This window comes from Aristolochia californica, unplaced genomic scaffold (assembly GCF_029961685.1).
Source record: "Aristolochia californica isolate CCGP_79_NKW_82.1479 unplaced genomic scaffold, dmAriCali1.0.hap1 SCAF_9, whole genome shotgun sequence".
NCBI classification, from domain to species: domain Eukaryota; kingdom Viridiplantae; phylum Streptophyta; class Magnoliopsida; order Piperales; family Aristolochiaceae; genus Aristolochia; species Aristolochia californica.
In genome coordinates, this window is record NW_027182290.1 from 33093626 (window position 1) to 33115744 (window position 22119).

Here is a 22119-nt window from a genome sequence, read left to right on the forward strand (position 1 = left end):
AGATACTGGTCCCATTTGTATTGTGATTGCTCTGATTTGAATATAAATCCTCTACAGCTCCCATGGACGTAGGTAATTTTCCGAACCACGTAAAATTTTGTGCCATGTGATTACCTGTCTCTTTATTGTCGTTTTTCATAACAACTGGTATCAAAGCTCAGTCTCGGGTCTGAGGGAAAAATGATGGCTGGAGACGAAGTGAAGGCATCAAGGAGCGAGAAGTTTGATGGCACGGACTTTGGATATTGGAGGATGCACATAGAGGACTACCTCTATGGGTGGAAACTCCATCTTCCAATGTTGGGGAAGAAACCGGAAAAAATGGAGAAAGCCGATTGGAATCTGTAGGATCGACAGGTTCTAGGGATTATTCGGCTAACCCTGTCGAGATCCATTACACACAATGTCAGCAAGGTGAAGACGACTACGGGTCTCATAGAGGCTTTGTTAAATATGTACGAAAAGCCTTCAGTGAATAACAAAGTTTATTTGATGAAAAACTCATTCAATTTGAAGATGGTAGAAGGTACATCTGTTACATAATATCTAAATGCTTTTAATACTATCACAAATCATTTGTTGTCTGTTAAAATCGAATTTGATTATGAGATACATGCATTGATATTATTGGCTTCATTGCGAAATAGTTGGGAAGCCATGAGAATGGCTGTCAGTAATTCTGCCGGTAAATCAAAATTGAAATATGATGATATTCATGATTTAATTTTGGCTGAGGAGGTGCGCAGGAGGGATTTAGGCGAGACTTCGCGTTCGAGTTCCGCATTGAATGTTGATTCTTGGGGGAGATCACATAGCAAAAACTCAAACAGAGGTAGATCAAAATCAAAGAGCAGGGGCAAGAGCAAGTCAAGGCCTGGTCAGCAGGCAACTTGCTGGAATTGTGGCACAGTTGGCCACCTGAAGAGGAACTGTAAAAGCCCTAAGAAGACCGAAATTATAGTGCTAATACAGTAACTGAAGAAGTACAGGATGCACTATTGTTTGTAGTTCATAGTCCAATTGATGACAGGATACTAGATTCAGGGGCTTCCTTCCATACATCTTACCTTCGGGAGATAATACAAAACTATGTTACAGGTGACTTTGGGAAGGTGTACCTGATTGATGGAGAGGCTTTGAACGTGGTGGGGATGGGAGACATTGACATTGCACTCCCCAACAAGAACATATGGACCTTGCAAAAGGTTAGACACATTCTTGAGTTGAAGAAGAACCTCATTTTTGTTGGGCAACTTGATGATTGTGGCCATTCAGTGGTGTTCTCAGATAGCACCTGGAAGGTCACCAAAGGGGCATTGGTACTGGCTTGGGGTAAAAAAACCGGTACACTCTATTCGACTACTGGTTTGATTAACACTATTGCTACTACCATTGCAGAAAGCACAACAACTTTGTGGCATTGCAGGCTTGGCCATATGAGTTAGAGGGGCATGACAGAACTGTTATCCAGAGGCAAACTACAAAAACTGAAATCAGTTGATCTCAATATGTGTGAGAGTTGCATTATGGGGAAACAGAAGAAGGTCAGTTTCTTGACGAGTGACAGAACACTGAATAAAGGAAAACTGGACCTTGTGCACACAGATGTGTGGAGACTTCCCCAATGGCATCCCTTGGAGGTTCTCGTTACTATGTCACGTTCATTGATGATCACAATAGGAAGGTATGAGTCTATTTTTTTAAGCATAAATCTGATGTATTCAATGTGTTTAAAATCTGGAAGGCCATAATTGAAACAGAGACATGTTTGAAACTGAAATGTTTGAGGTCTGATAATGGTGGTGAGTATATTGATGGCGGGTTCAAGGAATACAATGCAACTCTGGGTATCAGAATGGAGAAGACCATCCCTGGGACACCATCAATGAGCGTGCTAGAAGCATGAGGCTGCACGTTGGATTACCACCTACTTTTTGGGCAGATGCAGTCAGTACTGCAGTTTACTTGATCAAAATAGGACCATCAGTTCCGTTGGATTGTGGATTGCCAGAGGAGGTCTGGAGTTGGAAAGAGATCAAATTTTTTCATCTTAAACTTTTTGGTTGTCTTTCTTATGTTCTTATTGATTCTGATGCTCGTAGTAAGCTTGAGGCTAAGTCAAGAAAATTTTATTTCATTGAATATGGAGACGAGGCATTTGGCTATTGTTTCTGGGATGATCAGGGTCGGAAGATTATAAGAAGCAGAAATATGATATTCAATGAGAAGATTGTGTACAAGGACAAGTCCAGTACAATTGTTGAAGCAGCTCCTCAGAAGTCTGAGTACGTGAGATTGGATGACCTACTAGAGGCCACCGTGCAGTGCAGATATGCAAGTGACGGGGAGAGTGGGTCCAATGTATCTACTCCTATTATTCCGCAGTCAGATCCAGAGCCGTCTACTCCTGCAGCTGCAGTTCGCAGGTCAGTTAGGACAATTCGTCCTCCACAACGTTTCTCACCTATTTTGAATTATATTATGTTGACAAATGGTGGAGAACCGCAGAGTTACAAAGAAACCTTACAAGATGAAAAATCTAGCAAGTGGGAGCTGGCCATGAAGGATGAGATGGATTCCCTATTAGGGAATCAGACATGAGAGTTGACAGAACTTTCACCAGGGAAGAAGGCATTGCACAACAAGTGGGTGTACCGGGTGAAAACTGAGTATGATGGCAGTAAAAGGTACAAGGCTAGACTTGTTGTAAAGGGCTTTCAACAGAAACAGGGTATTGATTACTCTGAGATTTTCTCTCCTGTGGTGAAGATCACAACCATCAGGTTAGTACTGTCCATGGTTGTTACTGAAGATTTATTTCTTGAGCAGTTAGATGTGAAGACAGCTTTACTTCATGGAGATCTTGAAGAAGACATCTATATGCACCAACCTGAAGGGTTTACAGTACAAGAAAGGAAGGTTCAGTTTGCAAACTAAAGAAGAGCTTGTATGGCCTGAAGCAAGCTCCTAGACAGTGGTACAAGAAATTTGACAGGTTTATGTGCAGTGCTGGGTACATCAGATGTCAGGCAGATCACTATTGCTATGTCAGGTATTTTGACAATTCTTATATAATTCTATTACTGTATGTGGATGACATGCTTATTGCAGGGGCTAGTATTAATGAGATCAATAATTTGAAGAAGCAGATATCAAAGCACTTTGCAATGAAGGATTTGGGAGCTGCGAAACAAATCTTTGGTATGAGAATTGTTAGAGACAGAGTCAGAGGTACGTTGAGACTCTCACAGGTTGAGTATGTGAAAAGGGTACTCAACAGGTTCAATATGGACAAGGCCAAACCAGTTGGCACACCCTTGGGCAGTCACTTCAGACTCAGCAAGGATCAATCACCCAAGTCAGAGGAGGAACAAGATTACATGAGTAAGGTTCCTTATGCCTCAACTATTAGTTCACTTATGTATGTTATGGTTTGCACTAGACCAAATATTGCCCATGCAATGGGAGTTGTGAGTAGATACATGAGTAACCCAGGAAAACAACATTGGGAAGTTGTGAAGTAGATTCTGAGGTATCTCAAAGGCTCCTCAGAAACATGTTTGTGTTTCTCTGGAAAGAACTTAGAGGTCAGGGGCTATGTTGATGCTGATCTAGCTGGAGATATTGATAGCAGAAAAAGTACCACATGATTTTTTTACACTCTAGGTGGTACTGCAGTTTCATGGGGTTCAAATCCACAGAAAACAGTTTCTTTGTCTACTATAGAAGCTGAGTACATTGCAGTATCAGAAGCTGCAAAGGAGATGATCTGGCTACAGGGCTTCTTGGAGGAATTGGGTGAAAAGAATCAGGAGGGCACTCTCTACAGCGATAGTCAGAGTGCCATGTTCCTTGCCAAGAACCCAGCATTTCATTCCAGGACTAAGCATATTCAGATCAGGTATCATTTTATACAATCATTGTTAGATGACAGACGGTTGGTACTTAAGAAAATTTGTGGAAGTAAGAACTCTGCTTCTATGTTGACAAATGGTGTTACATTTGAGAAACTAAAGTTGTGTGCAACTTCAGTTGGTCTTCTGGCATGAAGGCAGGGGCAGTGAGTTGCAGAGGTGGCTACAGGGCTTCTTGGAGGAATTGGGTAAAAAGAATCAGGAGGGCACTCTCTACAGCGATAGTCAGAGTGCCATGTTCCTTGCCAAGAACCCAGCATTTCATTCCAGGACTAAGCATATTCAGATCAGGTATCATTTTATACAATCATTATTAGATGACAGACGGTTGGTACTTAAGAAAATTTGTGGAAGTAAGAACTCTGCTGATATGTTGACAAATGGTGTTACACTTGAGAAACTAAAGTTGTGTGCAACTTCAGTTGGTCTTCTGGCATGAAGGCAGGGGCAGTGAGTTGCAGAGGTGGAGGATATTATGTTTGAGGAAGAGGGCGATGCAGTGGGTCTACCAGTCTCCAAGTGGGAGAATTGTTGAGTACTGTGGAGTCTGGTCCACGGGGGACATGGAGGACATTTCTCATACCTATATTCAATAGTGTGTACTGCACACAAGGGAAATATGAATTTTCCCTCTATGTTGTTTTTATTTTATCATCGGGACTAATAGTGATATACACCGAGAGGAAAAATAGAGAGTGTGTGATAGAACAGAGATGGGTTTTGCCGGAAGAGAGAAGCTCTCGGCAGAGAGAGAGGCTCGAGAAGAACGACGCCGTTGCCGGTGTTTTTGGTCGACGCTGCAGAGAAGGGTCTCTGTTGCTCAACGGTCTTCGACAGCCTTTGCTGGTTGACGTTGTGTAAAAGGTTTTTTTCCTGTCGACGTTGCAGAGAAAAATATTGGTTTCATTTGTATTAAGATTCCTCTGATTTGACTGCAGCTCTTGTGGAGGCAATTTGCTAAACCACATAAAATTTTGTGTGTGTGATTACCTATATCTTTATTGTCATTTTTCAACACAAGGCTCTTGATTTAGCGACAAAAAACAACAAAGCTACGAGCAATATAGAAGTAACAGTTGCAAACTTTACTCCTCCATGAAGCAATACCATTTTTCCAGTCTTGGATTGATTCTGTAAGGTCCACAAATGAAAATATATACGAGGAAAGTATGTTATCATGTAGAAGTTTCGAGGTTGCCCCGAGGGAAGGGTTGGGCGATCTATCGTCCTGTCGTCGTCTTTGAAACAAATAGCAAATAAGGTGGGCGGAGTACGTGGAAGTCTCTTGAGACGTGTCATCAGAAATTTTCATTCCATCGCGTGGAATCAGTCGGATGAAAACATTTTTGGGATCATTCTAGGGTACGAAAACGATGACGAAGCGACGTCGCCGTATATTTGAATAGCTACTGAAGTACTAACATTTGCTAGTTGATTTTACCAAGGTCTTCTTCTGTTTTGCCAGCTCCAAACAGTGGCCGTAGCTCTTAAAATCTTCAGCGGCTGCTAAGAGAGCGATCAGTGGAAATTGAGGCTCCTAAGAGTTTTTCTAATAAGATTTTTAAAACTAACAATATTTTTAATATTAAAAATCTTCAATCAATAATGAGAAATGTTATTTAGAATAGAAGAAGACTTTTTAATGTTAAATAAATATATTTTATATTTTATAATAATGATGAGGATGCTGACATGGCGATATGATGACGTGTCTGCTGATGTAGCAATTGGTGTGTCTGGATGATGACGCTTCAGGTCACGTGGCAGATTATGAGTTTGTTTGGCGATGTGGTAAATGACGTGGCTCCATGGTTGCGATCAATGCTAACTTAAAACTTTTACTGCCCGGCGGTTGACCAGTTAAAGTAGGATATTTTACTTATTTTTACTTGTATAACTAAAATTCCCAATCTATAATTATATTTCCAAGTTACTTTCCAAATTTGTACTCGTCCTTCTGCCTCTAGGATTAATATTTTCAGAGCACCGCACCTATATAACTGCCGCCGAGCTGCTTCTTATTACTTCACATCGGTCTTCCTCCATCGATTCTTCATCACTACTCATCAGCTATGGCGATAGCATCTTCTATACCTGTCCTTCAGTTCTTCTTTGTCCTCTTCGTCACTACCTTGGCTCGCTCCCACGCACAAGAAGCGCGCTCAGTTGGGCCGGAGAGCGTTGTGTTTGACAATGCCGGAGGAGGACCCTACACCGGCGTCTCCGACGGCCGCATTCTCAAGTGGGACGGCTCAGCTAACAGATGGGAGGAGTTTGCAGTCCTTTCTCCAAATAGGTAACATGTAACTCACTTTTAATTTGTTTTGATCATGTTTTTTCTTCTGTCTGATATTTTTATTTATAATACGATGGAAACTCATAAACGTTAATTCTTTAGGCGGAGAGAGATCTGTGATAACTCAGATGACCCCGAATTAGAAGCAGAATGTGGAAGGCCACTGGGGTTGCAGTTTAACAGAGCAACCGGTGATTTGTACATAGCCGATGCCTATCACGGGCTTCTGGTAGTCGGTCCCAAAGGCGGAGTTGCGACCCCAGAGGTGGTCAATGTCGAAGGCAACCCACTTGGATTTGTCGACGGAATAGACATCAACCAAGAGACCGGCATGGTCTATTTCACAGACGCAAGCACCGTCTTCCAGAGAAAGTAATTCCTTGACTACTCTTGTATAGTTAGTTTGAATCTTTTAAACAGGAGTTGTAATTAATTAGCTAATTGCATTGTTTAACGTCTTCTTCTTCTTCTTCTTCTTCCAGGGACAATAGTATGGTTGTGTCGACCGGTGATCGAACAGGGAGGTTAATTTCCTACAATCCCATCACGAAAGAAGTGAAAGTTCTTCTGAGAGGGTTACCCTTCCCCAACGGAGTGGCCGTGAACAAAAACAACAGTTTCATTCTCATAAGCCAGACGTCTACTTTGAGCATCATGAGGTATTGGCTCGAAGGTCCTCAATTGGGATCCTACGAATTCTTTGCATGCGTGCCGGGCTACCCAGACAATATACAGAGGAATACCGCAGGAGACTTCTGGGTGGCTGTCGCTAAAGGCACGATGGTTACTCCGGGAGATGGAACAGTGGTGGGCATAAAATTTAATGAAGAAAGCCGTCCTTTAGAGGTGATCGGGGACAAGCAGGCCGGCGGAATTGTCTCCGTAAGCGAAGTCCATGAGATTAATGGTACTATATGGATCGGCTCTGTCGACGTTCCGTTCCTTGGTTCTTTTACGCTGTAGACAACATTAGGGGAGACATAAACACATTACTATTTCTTTTTATTTTTTCTTTGTAAGCAGTGAATGAATTTAATTTTCTTCTTCTTTGTAATCAGAGCTTTCCTCGGTTTTTATAGGCATCACACTTCCTTTCTCCTCACAGTACCTGGTCATCCATTATCTAGCAATCCACAGTTTCAGGATTTTCATTTTCTTCTTTGTGAACGTATAGGCACTCTTGCCGTTTGACTTGTAAAATTACTTGTAAATTACTATCAATAATTGTTATACGTTACGACTGCATTAGAGTTCTTAAGACGCTTGAATGACAAAAAACGAGTAAGCTCCCACAGATTTTTGCCCATCAAAAGCAAAAAAGTACCCACTATCCATTGAATTAAATTGTATTCTAATGTAAGTAACCTTTTAAGGTTTTAAATTTACTTAATCGACTCATTAGTTGAACAATTTATAACATAAAAACTAAGAGCAGAGATTGCAGGCCAGATACGCAGATTCTACCGACCTCCCAACTGTTTTAATAAAGAAAAGAATGTTCGCTTAGTTGTGCGAATCTGAAGCTTCAGAGATTTCTGGCAGCTTTATGTGATTTCTCTTTCATGCTTTCAGTTTGGCAGTTTACCTCGACCCTAACCGGTCTCTTCAATCTCTAAGTGAAATTGTAGAGAAAAGGAAAGGGCCTTCCAGCAACGAAGACCTTCTCTCACCCTACCCTTTTTTTAATTTACGTACTTTTATTTGTATAATAAATTTTATTTATTTATTTATAAATAATAGTAAGTTAGTTCATAAGTTTTATAAAACCAATTTTTTGTTATTTATTATTTAAAATTTAAATTTATTTAATCCACAATATAAGATTTTGTCGTATTTGATATTTTAAATTTTAAACCATGCTGTAAACAATGATCATTAATTAATTATATAAATAATTTAAATTATTAATATTTGATTAAATTATTAACTAAATTACATCCATAAATTGTCCCAAATTTTAATTTATTAAAAATGAATTAATATTCTAATTAAATTAAATAGTCATTAATATTCTTGCCTTTACTTCTAATTTGCACTGGCAAATCACCTTCAGGTCTCTGGCGGAACACTTCCTTCAGAGTCCCCTTCACGCCTGGTTCCGGTGGCGGTTCAGGAGGTGGGTTACCCGCGGGAGCTGGATTGATCTACTGCCCAACAGCTCTCTCCCATGTCGCTTCAATTGAATTCCTGACAGAAATTAAACGTCTAATAAGGACTAAATCATAGCTCAACTCGTAATATGTCAGCTAAACTCAAACAAAAAGATGACTGCAAGTGAGGTAGAAGGCCACCTTATTCAAAATCATGGGGAAAGGTTGAATGACACAGGAAAGTACCTTGAGAAGAGGATGAAGCAAGGCTCTTGATTCTGCCATGGACACCAAACAAGCAAAATACCAGCAACTGTTGCGGAAGTTGCTCCGCCAGTGAGCAAAGCCATTTTTCCTGTCTTCGATCGTGTGAACTCCACAAACTTAAATACATGACCGGGGCGAACTGGTCTTGTCCCTGAAACTGATCTGTAATAAATCTGCTAATGCTAGGTAAGGCCTAGAGCAATCCAATCAATTGGCTTCCACAGACTTCGTGGAAGAGTCTTGCGCTGTGTCTTCAAAAGTTTAGATACCACCGCGTCGAACCTGTCGGATAAAAACATTTCTGGGTCATCTCGGATAGGGTGGTTTCGAACCGAGCCGGCTTGCAATTGGCTCCGAGCTCGACTAAATGCAGTTCGATGACTCGTGAGCTGGCTCGTTAACGAACTGAGTCGGGAGCAAGAGCGGGGGAGTGGGAGAACCGGAGTGGTAGCGAGAGCGAGGAGGAGAAAAATTCTTCCTCTCCTCGTTAACGCCAAGCCCCTCCCATCCGCTGTTTCCGCCGCCTCCGTCGTAGCCGTCATCCCCGATGACATCGGCGTCGTAATCCCCTTCCTCCGCATCGTCTCCGTGGACTACTTGTTAAGGGGAGAAATTATTTCTTCCCCCGCGCACGAAGATGATTTTGCACTGCGAGATCATAAAGTCAAAAAAAAAAAAAATCCTTGAACGTCTCGGCGGACTACTTGTTAAGGGGAGAAATTATTTCTTCCCCCGCGCACGAAGATGATTTTGCACTACGAGATCATAAAGTCAAAAAAAAAAAAAAAATCCTTGAACTCTCCTTCCTTATGGTTCTTGAAGAAATTGAAAATAAAGTATTTGACAATTGATATCGTAATACTTTTAGTATGAGGCAATTTTTATTGCAATTTTGTGTTTGACCAAATATTTTCTCTAGTCTATATCTTTAAGTTTAGTAACAAGCAAGAACTTTCTAGTTTCTACTAAATCATTGACAAATGTTTTCTCTACTCTATATCTTTAAGGTTTGTAACAAGCAAAGGCTAATAGTTTCTACTAAAAACCAAATGTTTTCTCTAGTAAAGTTGGCACATGGTGATTCCATGAAGGTAATCTTTTTGCTAATAAGAGTTTGGTGATGTAATATTGTGACACGATCTTGTTGTGTTTTACGGTCGCGATTGGATATCTTGAAGATACACTCAAGAAAAATGAACCTGATGCGTGGAATTGATTTAAAGAAAATAGCTGAAAAGATGAATGGTGCCTCAGGTGCAGAGCTTAAGGTGTGTCCTCTTTTGTTCCCAAATTGACAACTATTCATATACGTTCATGTTTTAGTATGTTCATCTCTTGCCATTTTACATGAGGCATGGGCACGAATTTGACAGGGTAGTGAACCATCCTAGATTACCTGTAGCAGTAAGCGTGTAGTGTGAGCACATTAATTTGTATAATTTTTTAGAATTTAATATTGACGTGCCATTAAGGAAAAAAAATATAAAAAAAGGAAAAATTTGGAACCTCTGTGCTGAATTTCTGCAACTTTCTTCTTCCTTTTTATGTGTAGGCGGTGTGTACAGAAGCGGGGATGTTTGCACTGAGGGAAAGAAGAGTTCATGTGACACAGGAGGATTTTGATAATACTATATATTAATATATATATATATATATATATCCTAAAGCCTAAACCCTTAATATTTGAGAACTTATTAATGATGAGATTATTGATCATTTGTTTGGAGTTAATAGTTACACAAGTGTTTATACCAAGTTACCAAAGAGGACAACAACAGACTTTGGTCTTTGGCACAAATTCTTCTCGTAGAATAAGTTAGCCGGCTAATGTTATACATTTTATACATAGCTAATGTCTCTTTTCTTTTTTTTCCTGATTTTCTAATTTGCACAAATAAATAAGATTTAAAAAAAATTACAAAAATATATTTTAAATTAGAAAATATATTAAGTCAATAAAGAGAGGTGATAATTAGATAAGAAGAAGATTTTTTAATAATTAATATATAAAAATTATATTTTTAATTATAATAAATAGAAGGTAATAAAAGGTGCACCAACAAATAGGATTTTAAAAAACTAAAACAAGTTTTAAATAAGAAAAATATCTTAAATCAGATTAAAAGAAGATTTTTAAATAATTAATGTAAAAAAATTATATATTTTATTAAATAAATAGAAGATAATAAAACATGCACCAATAAATAATATTTTAAAAAATTAAAATAATATGTTATAAAAAATATTTTAAATTATAAAATATATTAAATCAATAATGAGTGGTGATAATTAGATAAGAAGAATATTTTTTTAAAATTAATATATAAAATTCGTATTTTTTTATTATAATAAAGAGAAGGTAATAAAACATGAACCAACAAATAAGATTTTAAAAAAAATATATATTTATTTTAGAAAATCTCTTTTGTCAATAATAAATTGTGTTAATTACATTAAAAGAAGATTTTTATAATTAATATATAAATTTTTAAATTTTATTATAATGAACCAAAGTTAATTAAATATGCAACAATAAGTAAGATTTTTTTAAAATAAACTATTTTTTCTAAAATATTTTATTAAATTAGAAAATATCTTAAATCAATAATAAAATGTGTTAATTAAATTAGAAGATTTTTAAATAATTAATATATTAAACATATTTTATTATCATAAATATTAGGTAATAAAAGATGTACAAACAAATAAGATTTTTAAAAACTAAAATAATTTTAAAAAATAATTTTAATATTAAAAAAAGTATTAAATCAATAATGAAAAATATTATTTAGAATAGAAGAATATTTTTTAATAATAAAGAAATATATTTTATATTTTATACTTTATAATAATGATGAGGAAGCTGACATGTCGTTATGATGACGTGTCCGCTGACGTAGCAATTGATGTGATGATGACGCGTCAGGTCACTTGGCAGATTCTGAGTTTGTTTGTCGATGTGGTAAATTGACGTGGCTCCATGGCTGCGATCAATGCTAACTTATCACTTCTACTACCCGGCGGTGGACCAGTCAAAGTAGGATATTTTACTTAGTTTTTATTTTTATTTTTAATTCGATAACTAAAATTCCCAATTTATAATTATATTTCCAAGTTACTTTCCAAACTTATACTCGTCCTTCTTTCACTAGGATTGATATTTTCAGAGCACCGCACCTATATAACTGCCGCCGAGCTGCTTCTTATTACTTCACATCCATCTTACTCCTTCCGTTCTTCATCACTTCTCATCAGCTATGGCGATAGCATCTTCTATACCTGCCCTGCAGTTCTTCTTTGTCCTCTTCGTCACTACCTTGGCTCGCTCCCACGCACAAGAAGCGCGCTATCATCGTCTGAACTTCACCGGTGCAGTTGGGCCAGAGAGCGTTGTATTCGACAATGCCGGAGGAGGACCCTACACCGGTGTCTCCGACGGCCGCATTCTCAAGTGGGACGGCTCAGCTAACAGATGGGAGGAATTTGCAGTCCTTACTCCAAACAGGTAACATATAACTCACTTTAAATTTGTTTTGATCATATTTTTTCTTCTGTCTGATCTTTTTATTTTATTTATAATATATGATGGAAACTCATTAACGTTGATTCTATAGGAGGAGGGAGATCTGTGATAACTCAGAGGACCCCGAATTAGAAGCAGAATGTGGAAGGCCACTGGGGTTGCAGTTTAACAGAGCAACAGGTGATTTGTACATAGCCGATGCCTATCACGGGCTTCTGGTAGTCGGTCCCAAAGGCGGAGTTGCGACCCCAGAGGTGGTCAATGTCGAAGGCAACCCACTTGGATTTGTCGACGGAATAGACATCAACCAAGAGACCGGCATGGTCTATTTCACAGACGCAAGCACCGTCTTCCAGAGAAAGTAATTCCTTGACTAATCTTGTGTAGTTAGTTTGTTTCTTTTAAACAGGAGTTGTAATTAATTAGCTAATTGCATTGTTTAACGTCTTCTTCTTCTTCTTTTTCCAGGGACAATAGTATGGTTGTGTCGACCGGTGATCGAACAGGGAGGTTAATTTCCTACAATCCCATCACGAAAGAAGTGAAAGTTCTTCTGAGAGGGTTACCCTTCCCCAACGGAGTGTCCGTGAGCAAAAACAACAGTTTCCTTCTCATAAGCCAGACGTCTACTTTGAACATCATGAGGTATTGGCTCGAAGGTCCTCAACTCGGATCCTACGAATTCTTTGCATGCGTGCCGGGTTACCCAGACAATATACAGAAGAATACCGCAGGAGACTTCTGGGTGGCAGTCGCCAAAGGCACGATGGTTACTCCAGGAGATGGAACAGTGGTGGGCATAAAATTTAATGAAGAAAGCCGTCCTTTAGAGGTGATCGGGGACAAGCAGGCCGGCGGCATTGTCTCCGTAAGCGAAGTCCATGAGATTAATGGTACTATGTGGATCGGCTCTGTCGACGTTCCTTTCCTTGGTTCTTATACGGTGTAGACGATATTAGAGTAGACATGAACACATTACTATTTCTTTTTCTTTTTCTTTTTTCTTTGTAAGCAGTGAATTTAATTTTCTTCTTCTTTGGAATCAGATCTTTCCTTGGTTTTTATAGGCTTCACACTTCCTTGTCATCCACCATTATCTAGCAATCCACAGTTTGAGCATTCCAGCCGTTTGGCTTAATGAACTTGTTTAGTTGTACTCTATAAACAAGGAAGAGAGACAGTCGGAAAACGTAAATGCGTGCGTATGATTCAGAATCTGGCGATGAAAAGAATGGGCCTTGCTACTGATCAAAACCAAGGTTTATGTTATCCCTATATAATAAACGCAAATGTTGAGCCCAACTGAAGAAACCCAAAGTAGAACGTTACTCGTCAATTTGTAGTTAGTTGAAGAACCATTATTGGTAGTTATATTATCTTTGAATAATATAGGGTGCTTTCACAATCAGGTACATCAAAGGGACCACCCTATCAATCCGGTAAATAAACAGCATTTCAAGACAGCAACTACGAAAGCAATTTGCAAGTAAGATTAGACTTTCCATTTATATTAAACCTCGGCTCTGTTTCTCCATGCACTCAATCTCCCCTTCTTCCTCCTCTCCCATCAAACTTCAGGCCATGGAATTTTCTTCCATGGGGAAGAGGCTCGCTGTACATACAACTCCGAGATTGGTACTTCTCCTACTAACACTCACATTGACTATCTTCACCGTAATCCCCCTCTACTACCCCATCTCAACTCCTTTCTTCCTCTTCAAGTCTTTTTCTCTTTCTTCATCTTCTTCTTCTGTTCCCGGTTACTCCCATTCTGGGTCCAGCGATTCGGATGTTATCATAAACTACTCCGCAGAGGAATGCGACATTTTTACGGGAGAATGGGTTCCGAACCCCAAGGCTCCTTACTACACCAACACCACTTGCTGGGCGATCCATGATCATCAGAACTGCATGAAGTATGGGCGACCGGATGCGGACTTCATGAAATGGAAATGGAAGCCTGATGGATGCGAATTGCCCGTGTTCAACCCTTCCCACTTCCTGGAGCTGCTCAGAGGTAAGAAACTGGCTTTCGTTGGAGACTCCGTCGGAAGAAACCAGATGCAGTCCTTGATCTGTCTCTTATCTCGGGTAATGCTTTTTTCCTCAATCCTTCGTTAACAGCTTATACAATTACCTTCATCTTTCATTTATTGCACTGAGAAATTTTCTTAAGTTGTAATGAATACTTAGAACGGTACTCATTAACTCTTCTCTCCTTCTAAATTATGTCTCCGGCAATGACGTGTGTTTGTTGAAAAGTTCCATCAAGGGGAAACATAAGCTGTGCTAAACGTGTCTCAAGAATCTGAAATCTTCTTTAGTGGCAGCACCCGGAAGGGCAAGAAAACGCTCTTTTAGGTTTAAAATTTACTTAAATCGGCTCATAAGTTGACCGATTTATAATATGAAAACTAAGAGCAGAGATGCAGGCTGGCTAGATACGCAGATGCTACTGACCTCCCAACCGTTTTAATAAAGAAAAGAAAGCTGCTGTTTTTGAATGGGGTGTTAGCTTAGTTGTGCGAATCTGAAGCTTCAGAGATTTCTGGTAGCTTTGTGTGATTTACAATGTTTCTCTTTCATGCTTTCAGTTTCACAGTTTTCTTTAACTGGATCACCTAAGAATTTAAGGTTGGACGGGTTAACAACTCTCTCGATTCTTCGGTTATTATGATCAATATTCGAGACAATCTAATATAATTCTTTTGCTTTCTTAATGCACATTTTTAAGGTGTCTTACCCAGAAGATGTCTCCTATACACCAGACGAGAATTTCAAAAGATGGCTGTACAAGGACTACAACTTCACTATTGGAACCTTCTGGTCCCCCTTCTTGGTGAAGTCCAAGGAGGCCGACCCCAACGGGCCGACCTTAACCGGTCTCTTCAACCTCTACCTCGATGAATTCGACGAGAACTGGACGACCCAGATCGACGAATTCGATTACGTGGTCATCTCAGCCGGCCACTGGTTCTTCCGGCCGGCAGTTTTCTACGAAAATGGCCAAATCGTGGGGTGTCACTTCTGTCAAGAGAAAGAAATAACTGATCTCACAAAATACTATGGTTATCGTATGGCTTTCCGAACTGCATTTAGAGCGATCACTAGCCTGGAAAACTTCAAGGGTGTAACATACCTTAGGACTTTCTCTCCTTCACACTTTGAAGGTGGGTTGTGGAATCAGGGAGGGAATTGCCTCAGAAAGAGGCCTTTTCTGAGCAATGAAACAAGATTAGATGGGTTTAATCTGGAACTTTATATGATCCAAGTGGAAGAATTCAGAGCAGCAGAGGAGAAGGCAACTGAGAGAGGATTGAAGTTTAGGCTGCTTGATACAACACACGCCACATTGCTGAGGCCTGATGGGCACCCTAGTAGGTATGGGCATTGGCCACATGAGAATGTGACATTGTATAATGACTGCGTCCATTGGTGCTTGCCGGGCCCTATTGATACATGGAATGATTTCCTGCACCATATGTTGAAGATGGAAGGTGGTCGATCCTACCATGAAAAGCTCAAATTCTTATAGTTAGGTTTCTGCTTTGATTTTATACAGTGGATGTAAATTGACGAGTACACCAGCCATCTGTTCTTCTGTTCTGATAATGAAACAACAACCGACATGATTTGGACTTTTATTGCCCGAAGGGCTGGTTTGGTAAGCTTTTAGTGTCGGATGCGACACCTCTTCGGAAGTCGTGAGAATTACTCAATGAAGAAAAACTCAGTTGCCATGCTACAAGGCATCTGAAACTCGTTTCTATTGGAGCCTTTCTGAGTGAGTTTTTCTGTTCATTTCCTGGTTTAGTAGTAGGAGTCGATGCACCTAATATTCGATTTCATGATCGAGTAGATCTGCTTTGCCTTTTACCTTTGATTCCCTGATCACGACCCAATGGACAAATGATGTCAACATGCGAATTCAAGAAAAAGATAAAGAAGGATTCTGATGTCTTTGTTATCAGTGGAGATTTGTTAGGACAAGTTTTCCAGAAATCAGTCAGATATACTCAGAAATAATTAGTAGACGGTGGCAACAATTATTGATTGTCCGATGAGGTGCACAAATGGATGCCATATTTGGCTTCTGTACGCGAAAACGACAGAGGTGACCACAACAAAGGAGACCTGACGTCCCAGCTTGGCCCCGTCCGGATAAAACCAAAGGTTGCTATGGCTGTCTTCCATAACTCAAGCTGCAGTTTCTATAAGCATCTTATAAAATGTTGTTTGGTGGATCCATATAGAGACGTATATCCAGTCAAAATTTTGCCTAAATTCCCTTAAATAATATGTAATCGGTAGCATATAATTACGTTTAAATGTTAATCAAACATTTTGTTGTTCCATGTAGGCTTATATCCAGTCAGAACCTGAATCAAGAAAATTAAGTTTGTTACTTTGGAACATTGAATGAAATCAAAGGGATTGCCTTTGTTTCCCCTGTGGTAGAATATACAGCAGCTTATTGCACCGAAACTTGTTTACCTGGTAGTGTTTTAGAGGGTCTGAAATTGAGCCCATTATCTTCTTTGGATTCCATGTCCTACACAGTAGAGTGATTGATGAGGCCTGAGGGTTATTTATCTTTCCCATGCAAACCAAAATTATCGATCAGCAACCACTAAAGACTCACTGGTAGCATGGAAGAAGAAAATTCTGTTTTGGGGTTAATCATACACAGATATGTCATATAGAGGATGACCATTGTATCACTTCTGAACCAACAACAATGTAGTATACCATAATCTTTCATAAAATTCCCCTTAACACAACAAGCATTTGTGCCTAGTTCTACAGAATTAACACAATTTGAAATATGAAAAACATGAGATCAAGAAGACTAACTCTTAAGGTGTGTGGAAACGTTTACCTGTAGTGCCAGATGAGAAAAGAATGTTTGTGGAGGACTGAAAAGGTAGCTGTACAGCAGTATTTGTCTCTGCAATACGAAGATTGAAAGACAAAACTGTTTCTTCAGAAAGTGATGAATTTTATAACCAAGCAGCTTAAAATCTGAAACAAGCAACAAGTAAACCAATGGCAAACACAACAAGATCAGCCATTAAAATGGAGAATAAAGAAAGGGATATAGTGGTTGAATGCACAACAAGGAGTTGATAATCTGCTCCATCCTTTGCAAGTGTATCCCCCGAATAATTCACTCAATGGGGATATGAAGCCAGTCCACAGAGCATTCCTTAATAATGTCCTGAATTTCATCGATGATTTTCCCAAACCTCCATGGCAAATGAAGCTTCCCTTGCCTCAACCAGTCTCCTTCACAATAAGAGGCCCTGAAAACCAGCTTCTGAAAAGCTTAACACTAGCAAAAAAAGACTTTATTTCAGTATCATTTGAGTCAACAAGTCCAAGCGTTCCAGCATAGGTAAGAAGATTAAACCATCGGAATTTCCAACTACACCACCACAGTTGGCCCTTCCCAAGTTTTCTTTGGAGCTCCAGTCACAGTTTAGCTTGTGCCACCAACCATGGGGGGTTCTATGCACAAACAACTAAAGGATGTAATGACAAATTCTGCAATTTTTTGTAACTAGTGCACTAAAAAAAACTTTAAAAGTCATCATATAATTTCAATCGAGAGAGAATGTAGTGAGCTACTCTTTGTATAATACTACTTGAAGCATTGCCTATTAGAACATATACCTTGATTGTTTTCCTTCAAAATATACCTAGGCACCATTGCTAAAAAACTTTTCCTACAACGAGTTTGGAAAAGGCCAGAATATTTTTGTATAACAAAATCCCTGAACAGCAATATATAGACAATAATATATCCAAAGAAACAATTTAAAAGAAGAAGGTGAAAAATTTAGGTGTATTGCACACAAGACGGTGTATGTTCAAAGCCTAACAAGAAGGTTTTCTTAAAAACAAAATCTCGTGTGCCCTTTTTGAACTACGCAAAAGTTCGGTGGAGTGAACCTTTTTTTTTCTTTGGGATAACAATATGTGACTCCCCAGTCACTGTTTCCTTCACCCTCAATAGCCCCCCACACTAACCCCATTAGCCTCCACACGTTGGTGCAGCAAAAGTGTGCTGGATTGTTATGGTTCTATGGATCCAACATGAAGTATGACAGCCAGCTTAGACCAACCTAACATGGGATGGTTTGAGGGTCTAACTTTCTAATTTTCATCAATTCTTCAACGTTTTATATATTAGCTAGGTACCTAATATGTTTTTTTTATTTTTTATGAAAGCACTATGATTTAATTAAATGATCAAGAGAAGACCAACTTGTATGAGCTAAACATTAAGCTGATGGGTCTAAGTCACAAGGAGATTTTGCTTGATTTTTATTTGGTACAAGAGCAATGAATGAGCTCACAATTCTTTTCCTTGTAGTTCCATGCCTAAAGAATTTGCAAGCACCTCGTTGATGTCTGCCTCCTGAAGTTCCAAAAAATCCATCAAAATTCCACATTGAAGTCATCTGCCTCCAGGCTCACATCCACTTGGTACTCACACCAATATCTTGTACCAAAAAAAGTAGTTATCTTTAATTTAAAGAGATTTCTGTTTTTTGTTTTCAAATAATCACATCACACACATATACAAAAGATACCCCAAGAGCCCATAAGACTTGAACCGAAAACCTCACACTAAAAAACCTCTTGATGTTGCCAAGGGCCCAATCATGAAGAGATGTTCCACCAGTTCATTTTAAAATCATTGTCCTAAATGGTTCACATGGTACAGCTTTGATAGATGGAGAAGCAAAATCATAACTCAGTTCATTCCACCCCACCTCTCTTTTTTTCTTTTTCGAACACAATTCCCAACTCATATCTCACAAGCATGAGAGGTGTAGACTTTTACATTCCATGAGCTTACTTCCTTTGATGTCTTGCACATCCTTTACTTGGTATCTGCTGCTACCATTGCAAGTTTTCAGCAGTAACAACTTTTGATTATGTTAAAGATTTCTAATTCCAGAGTAATTTTAATGATAGTAAACTAAGAGGCTTTCCATTTTCCAAACTCTCTATTCCTCAATAGTATTATACTTTTTAAGCTGCTTTCCGAAAGAAATTGAAGTTATTAATGAAATAAACTAGCATACCTAGACAAACATTTAAACATATAGATGTTTATATTGTTTATATTCAGAAGGCAAGAAAGCATAAAACTTATGCATACTTAGAAATTTTTACACTTTCCAAGAAGGCATGCCAAGAGATGTCACCAGCGTGCAAATTTATGGTCAATGAAAAGCCTCTTGTAGGGATAACAATTGCCATGGGAGCTTCAGCGTCAGCAACTCGACTGCAATTGTTGTGAATGGTATGAGAAATACTAATCCCTAGTTGATCAACTATTTGGTATTTTAAAATAAGAATGAATTATAAATTTTACCTGTACAATGGTAGATGTTTGTCTCCACGAATAATAAAATCCTAATAGACAACAGGTAGAAGAAGGTTATACAGAACTCCTTAAAGCAAAGTATGTCAAGCAACTTATTTATATGGAAAAGTTTGAAATTTAGACCTGTGTGAACAAAGCTTTTGCATTTGCTATTCTCAGCCTTATCGATATTTCATGGGGAGCAAAGCTATCAGCAATAGATACAACTACGTAGCCTGCCAACACAATACTTAGGTACATGGTAATGGCTTTGACATTCTTGAGCATGTCAATTGCAATTGCAGATCCTTTGGCCAAGCCTAAAGTGTCAAGCGCATTAGCAACCAGACTGCAAAACATAGTGGCAACACGACATGTCAAACTACGAACTTAGAAGAGATCCACAGCAAAACTTTAGAAAAAGAAACTCATACACTATGATAAACAGAACTAGATCCAATTTCCAAGCTACACTATTGAAGATGTCATGGACATTTCCTTTTAGTTTCTAATGTGGATGAGAGTAGTGAAAAAAGTGTTGAATATGGCTTTCCCCATGGAATTAGATAGTATATTCAACAAATAACTAATTATATAAACTAAAAATAATAAGTAGCACAGCAAAAACTAACTAAAACTTATGACTAGAGAAGTATTGAACAAAGACACAACTAAAACAACTGAGTATAAGCAACAATGATTGCAATAAGAATGGAAGGTATTAGGAAGATTTTCATGCATTTTAACTGCTTTATTGTTTGTGGATATACCTGACACACTTTACATAGTTCTTAATTTTAAGAAGTAAAAAAAAAAAAAAAAAACTGATAGTTGAAGAGACATAACACATCTAAATATAAGCTACAAGCAAGTTGTATGTGTGATCAACCAATATTGCAGGCATCCCTATCTAGCCATTCAATAAGTCAAAAGTAACCAATACATTGTCCTATATGAAAAAAAAAAAAAAAAAAGCATGTGGAAATTTTTGCAAATTTCAGATCAAATGGAATAAGATTTGACCACAGCAACAACAACAGCAGCCATTTATTTTACAACTTATTGACCACATTAATTGATCAAAATAGATTATAGTATATTTTCTCAGCTTTAAATGTAGCTTCACTGTTTGAAAACAGTTTTGGCCACAGTTGGAATGAACACGTATAAGACCTCACTCTGCAATTCCCTGAGTGTCATACAGTTTAGCAAATTATCATCACCTTCATTCCGCCAAAAAATTGCTACATCGTCCAACTTCCTTCTATTACCCAAACTTTAAGCAATTCCCAGCAGAATTTAGTACAGCTCCAGGTAGCCAAAGACCTCCAGGATGAGTCATTCCATGTCACTCATCAGCGTGCTCACATAAAATACATGATGGAGGTACCAAAAATGATATTCCTATTTCAACCAAAACTGTTTTCCAATAAACCTGGAAACAAAGACTAAGTTTCTAGACAAAAAATATTCAACTTTCAATAAACCAAGAACAAGAAGACTCAGAAAAAGAAACTGCTACACCAGATAAGTCAGACCTCTGGATTTAAAACTGAAAATTCTTGGAAATCAGAGAAGCTTCTAATAGGGTCCTTGTATCGGGAGCCCAGAAACATTTTTCCATGCCTTTCTAATATCTGACCGATGTTCGTTAACTTTGCACTCTCCCTCGTTTGCTTTCAAGATTAAGCTCCTGGTACTGCAAAAACTCAGTGAAAATTTTGATTAAAGTAAAAGCCATAGCATTCAGATTCCATTTTTTGCAGAACCTATGCATCAATTTTGTATTCAGAAGGAAAGCTCTATTTTAATGATGATTCAGATGATTTTTCAAAATCAAATTCAAAGTTGAAATTCTAACTGTAGATTCATTGCAACGCAAAAATCGAATTCTCTAAGGCTTCCGCTATTGAATATTATCAACATCTCAATCCGGAGAGATAATAAAGAGAAACAAATAATAATCTAAATCCGTCACGGAGGACCGATTCGAAAAACCCAGTATATGCACAACAACGTAAACTTTCTTCAATCAGAAAAAAATCCCTAAGAGCTCACAAGTCAGGAATCCAAGCAAGAGGAGTACTCAAGTCCGAGTAATTCTAGCATCCGTAATATATCATCTGATGCAGCGGAAATGGCATATCAGGAGTTAAGAGCTTCTTGGAGATGTTCTTCCATGTCTCCGGAGTAGCATTTCCATATTGTCGTATAATTTGCTTAAGATCACTGTGGAACTTTTCAGCCTCTTGCACAGGTATACCAAGCGCAGAGATTTTCGCGACTGTCACACGATCTAGAGCTTCGTAAGCCATAGCAGAGCTCAAGCAGGTAGCTGCCTTGATGGAGCTTGGACCGAGCTCTGTCCCTTGTACCTCTCGAAAATGCGGCGTTTGGGCTTTCCGTTTGTAAGTTGATCTGCAGACTCCGTTAAGCAGCCGAATTTGTCACTTCAATTGAACCTCCCTCGGGCCGCCTTGTGCCGCGTAGGACCAGTAGTATTACTAAGTCAGACGAACTAGCAAATGTTTGAACTCGGCGGGAAAAATATCCCATTCGGTTCAGTTTTTACTTCAGTTTGGGTCGATTTCAAGCTCATTAAGCATAACAGGTCAAACTTGAGATTTTTCTATAGTATGAAAAATGAGAAT

The 22119-nt window shown here is 38.6% G+C and overlaps 3 protein-coding genes and 1 pseudogene across 3 annotated transcripts; 3 read left to right on the forward strand and 1 right to left on the reverse strand.

The window, feature by feature from the left end:
* Positions 1 to 5986: 5986 nt before the first annotated feature.
* Positions 5987 to 7173, forward strand: LOC137940812 (protein STRICTOSIDINE SYNTHASE-LIKE 10-like). Its single transcript, XM_068785937.1, has 3 exons — positions 5987 to 6210; positions 6313 to 6582; positions 6693 to 7173. Exons 1-3 carry the CDS (start codon positions 5987 to 5989, stop codon positions 7171 to 7173), a joined length of 975 nt encoding a protein of 324 aa, XP_068642038.1.
* Positions 7174 to 11824: 4651 nt separating this feature from the next.
* LOC137940813 (protein STRICTOSIDINE SYNTHASE-LIKE 10-like) lies at positions 11825 to 13039 on the forward strand. The gene is made up of 3 exons (XM_068785938.1): positions 11825 to 12072; positions 12182 to 12451; positions 12559 to 13039. The coding sequence occupies exons 1-3, from the start codon at positions 11825 to 11827 to the stop codon at positions 13037 to 13039; spliced, it is 999 nt and encodes a 332-aa protein (XP_068642039.1).
* A 611-nt stretch (positions 13040 to 13650) lies between these two features.
* Positions 13651 to 16391, forward strand: LOC137940466 (protein trichome birefringence-like 19). Its single transcript, XM_068785544.1, has 2 exons — positions 13651 to 14181; positions 14825 to 16391. Exons 1-2 carry the CDS (start codon positions 13672 to 13674, stop codon positions 15623 to 15625), a joined length of 1311 nt encoding a protein of 436 aa, XP_068641645.1. The 5' UTR covers positions 13651 to 13671; the 3' UTR covers positions 15626 to 16391.
* A 213-nt stretch (positions 16392 to 16604) lies between these two features.
* On the reverse strand, positions 16605 to 21929 carry LOC137940467 (probable acyl-activating enzyme 17, peroxisomal; annotated as a pseudogene).
* Positions 21930 to 22119: the final 190 nt, after the last annotated feature.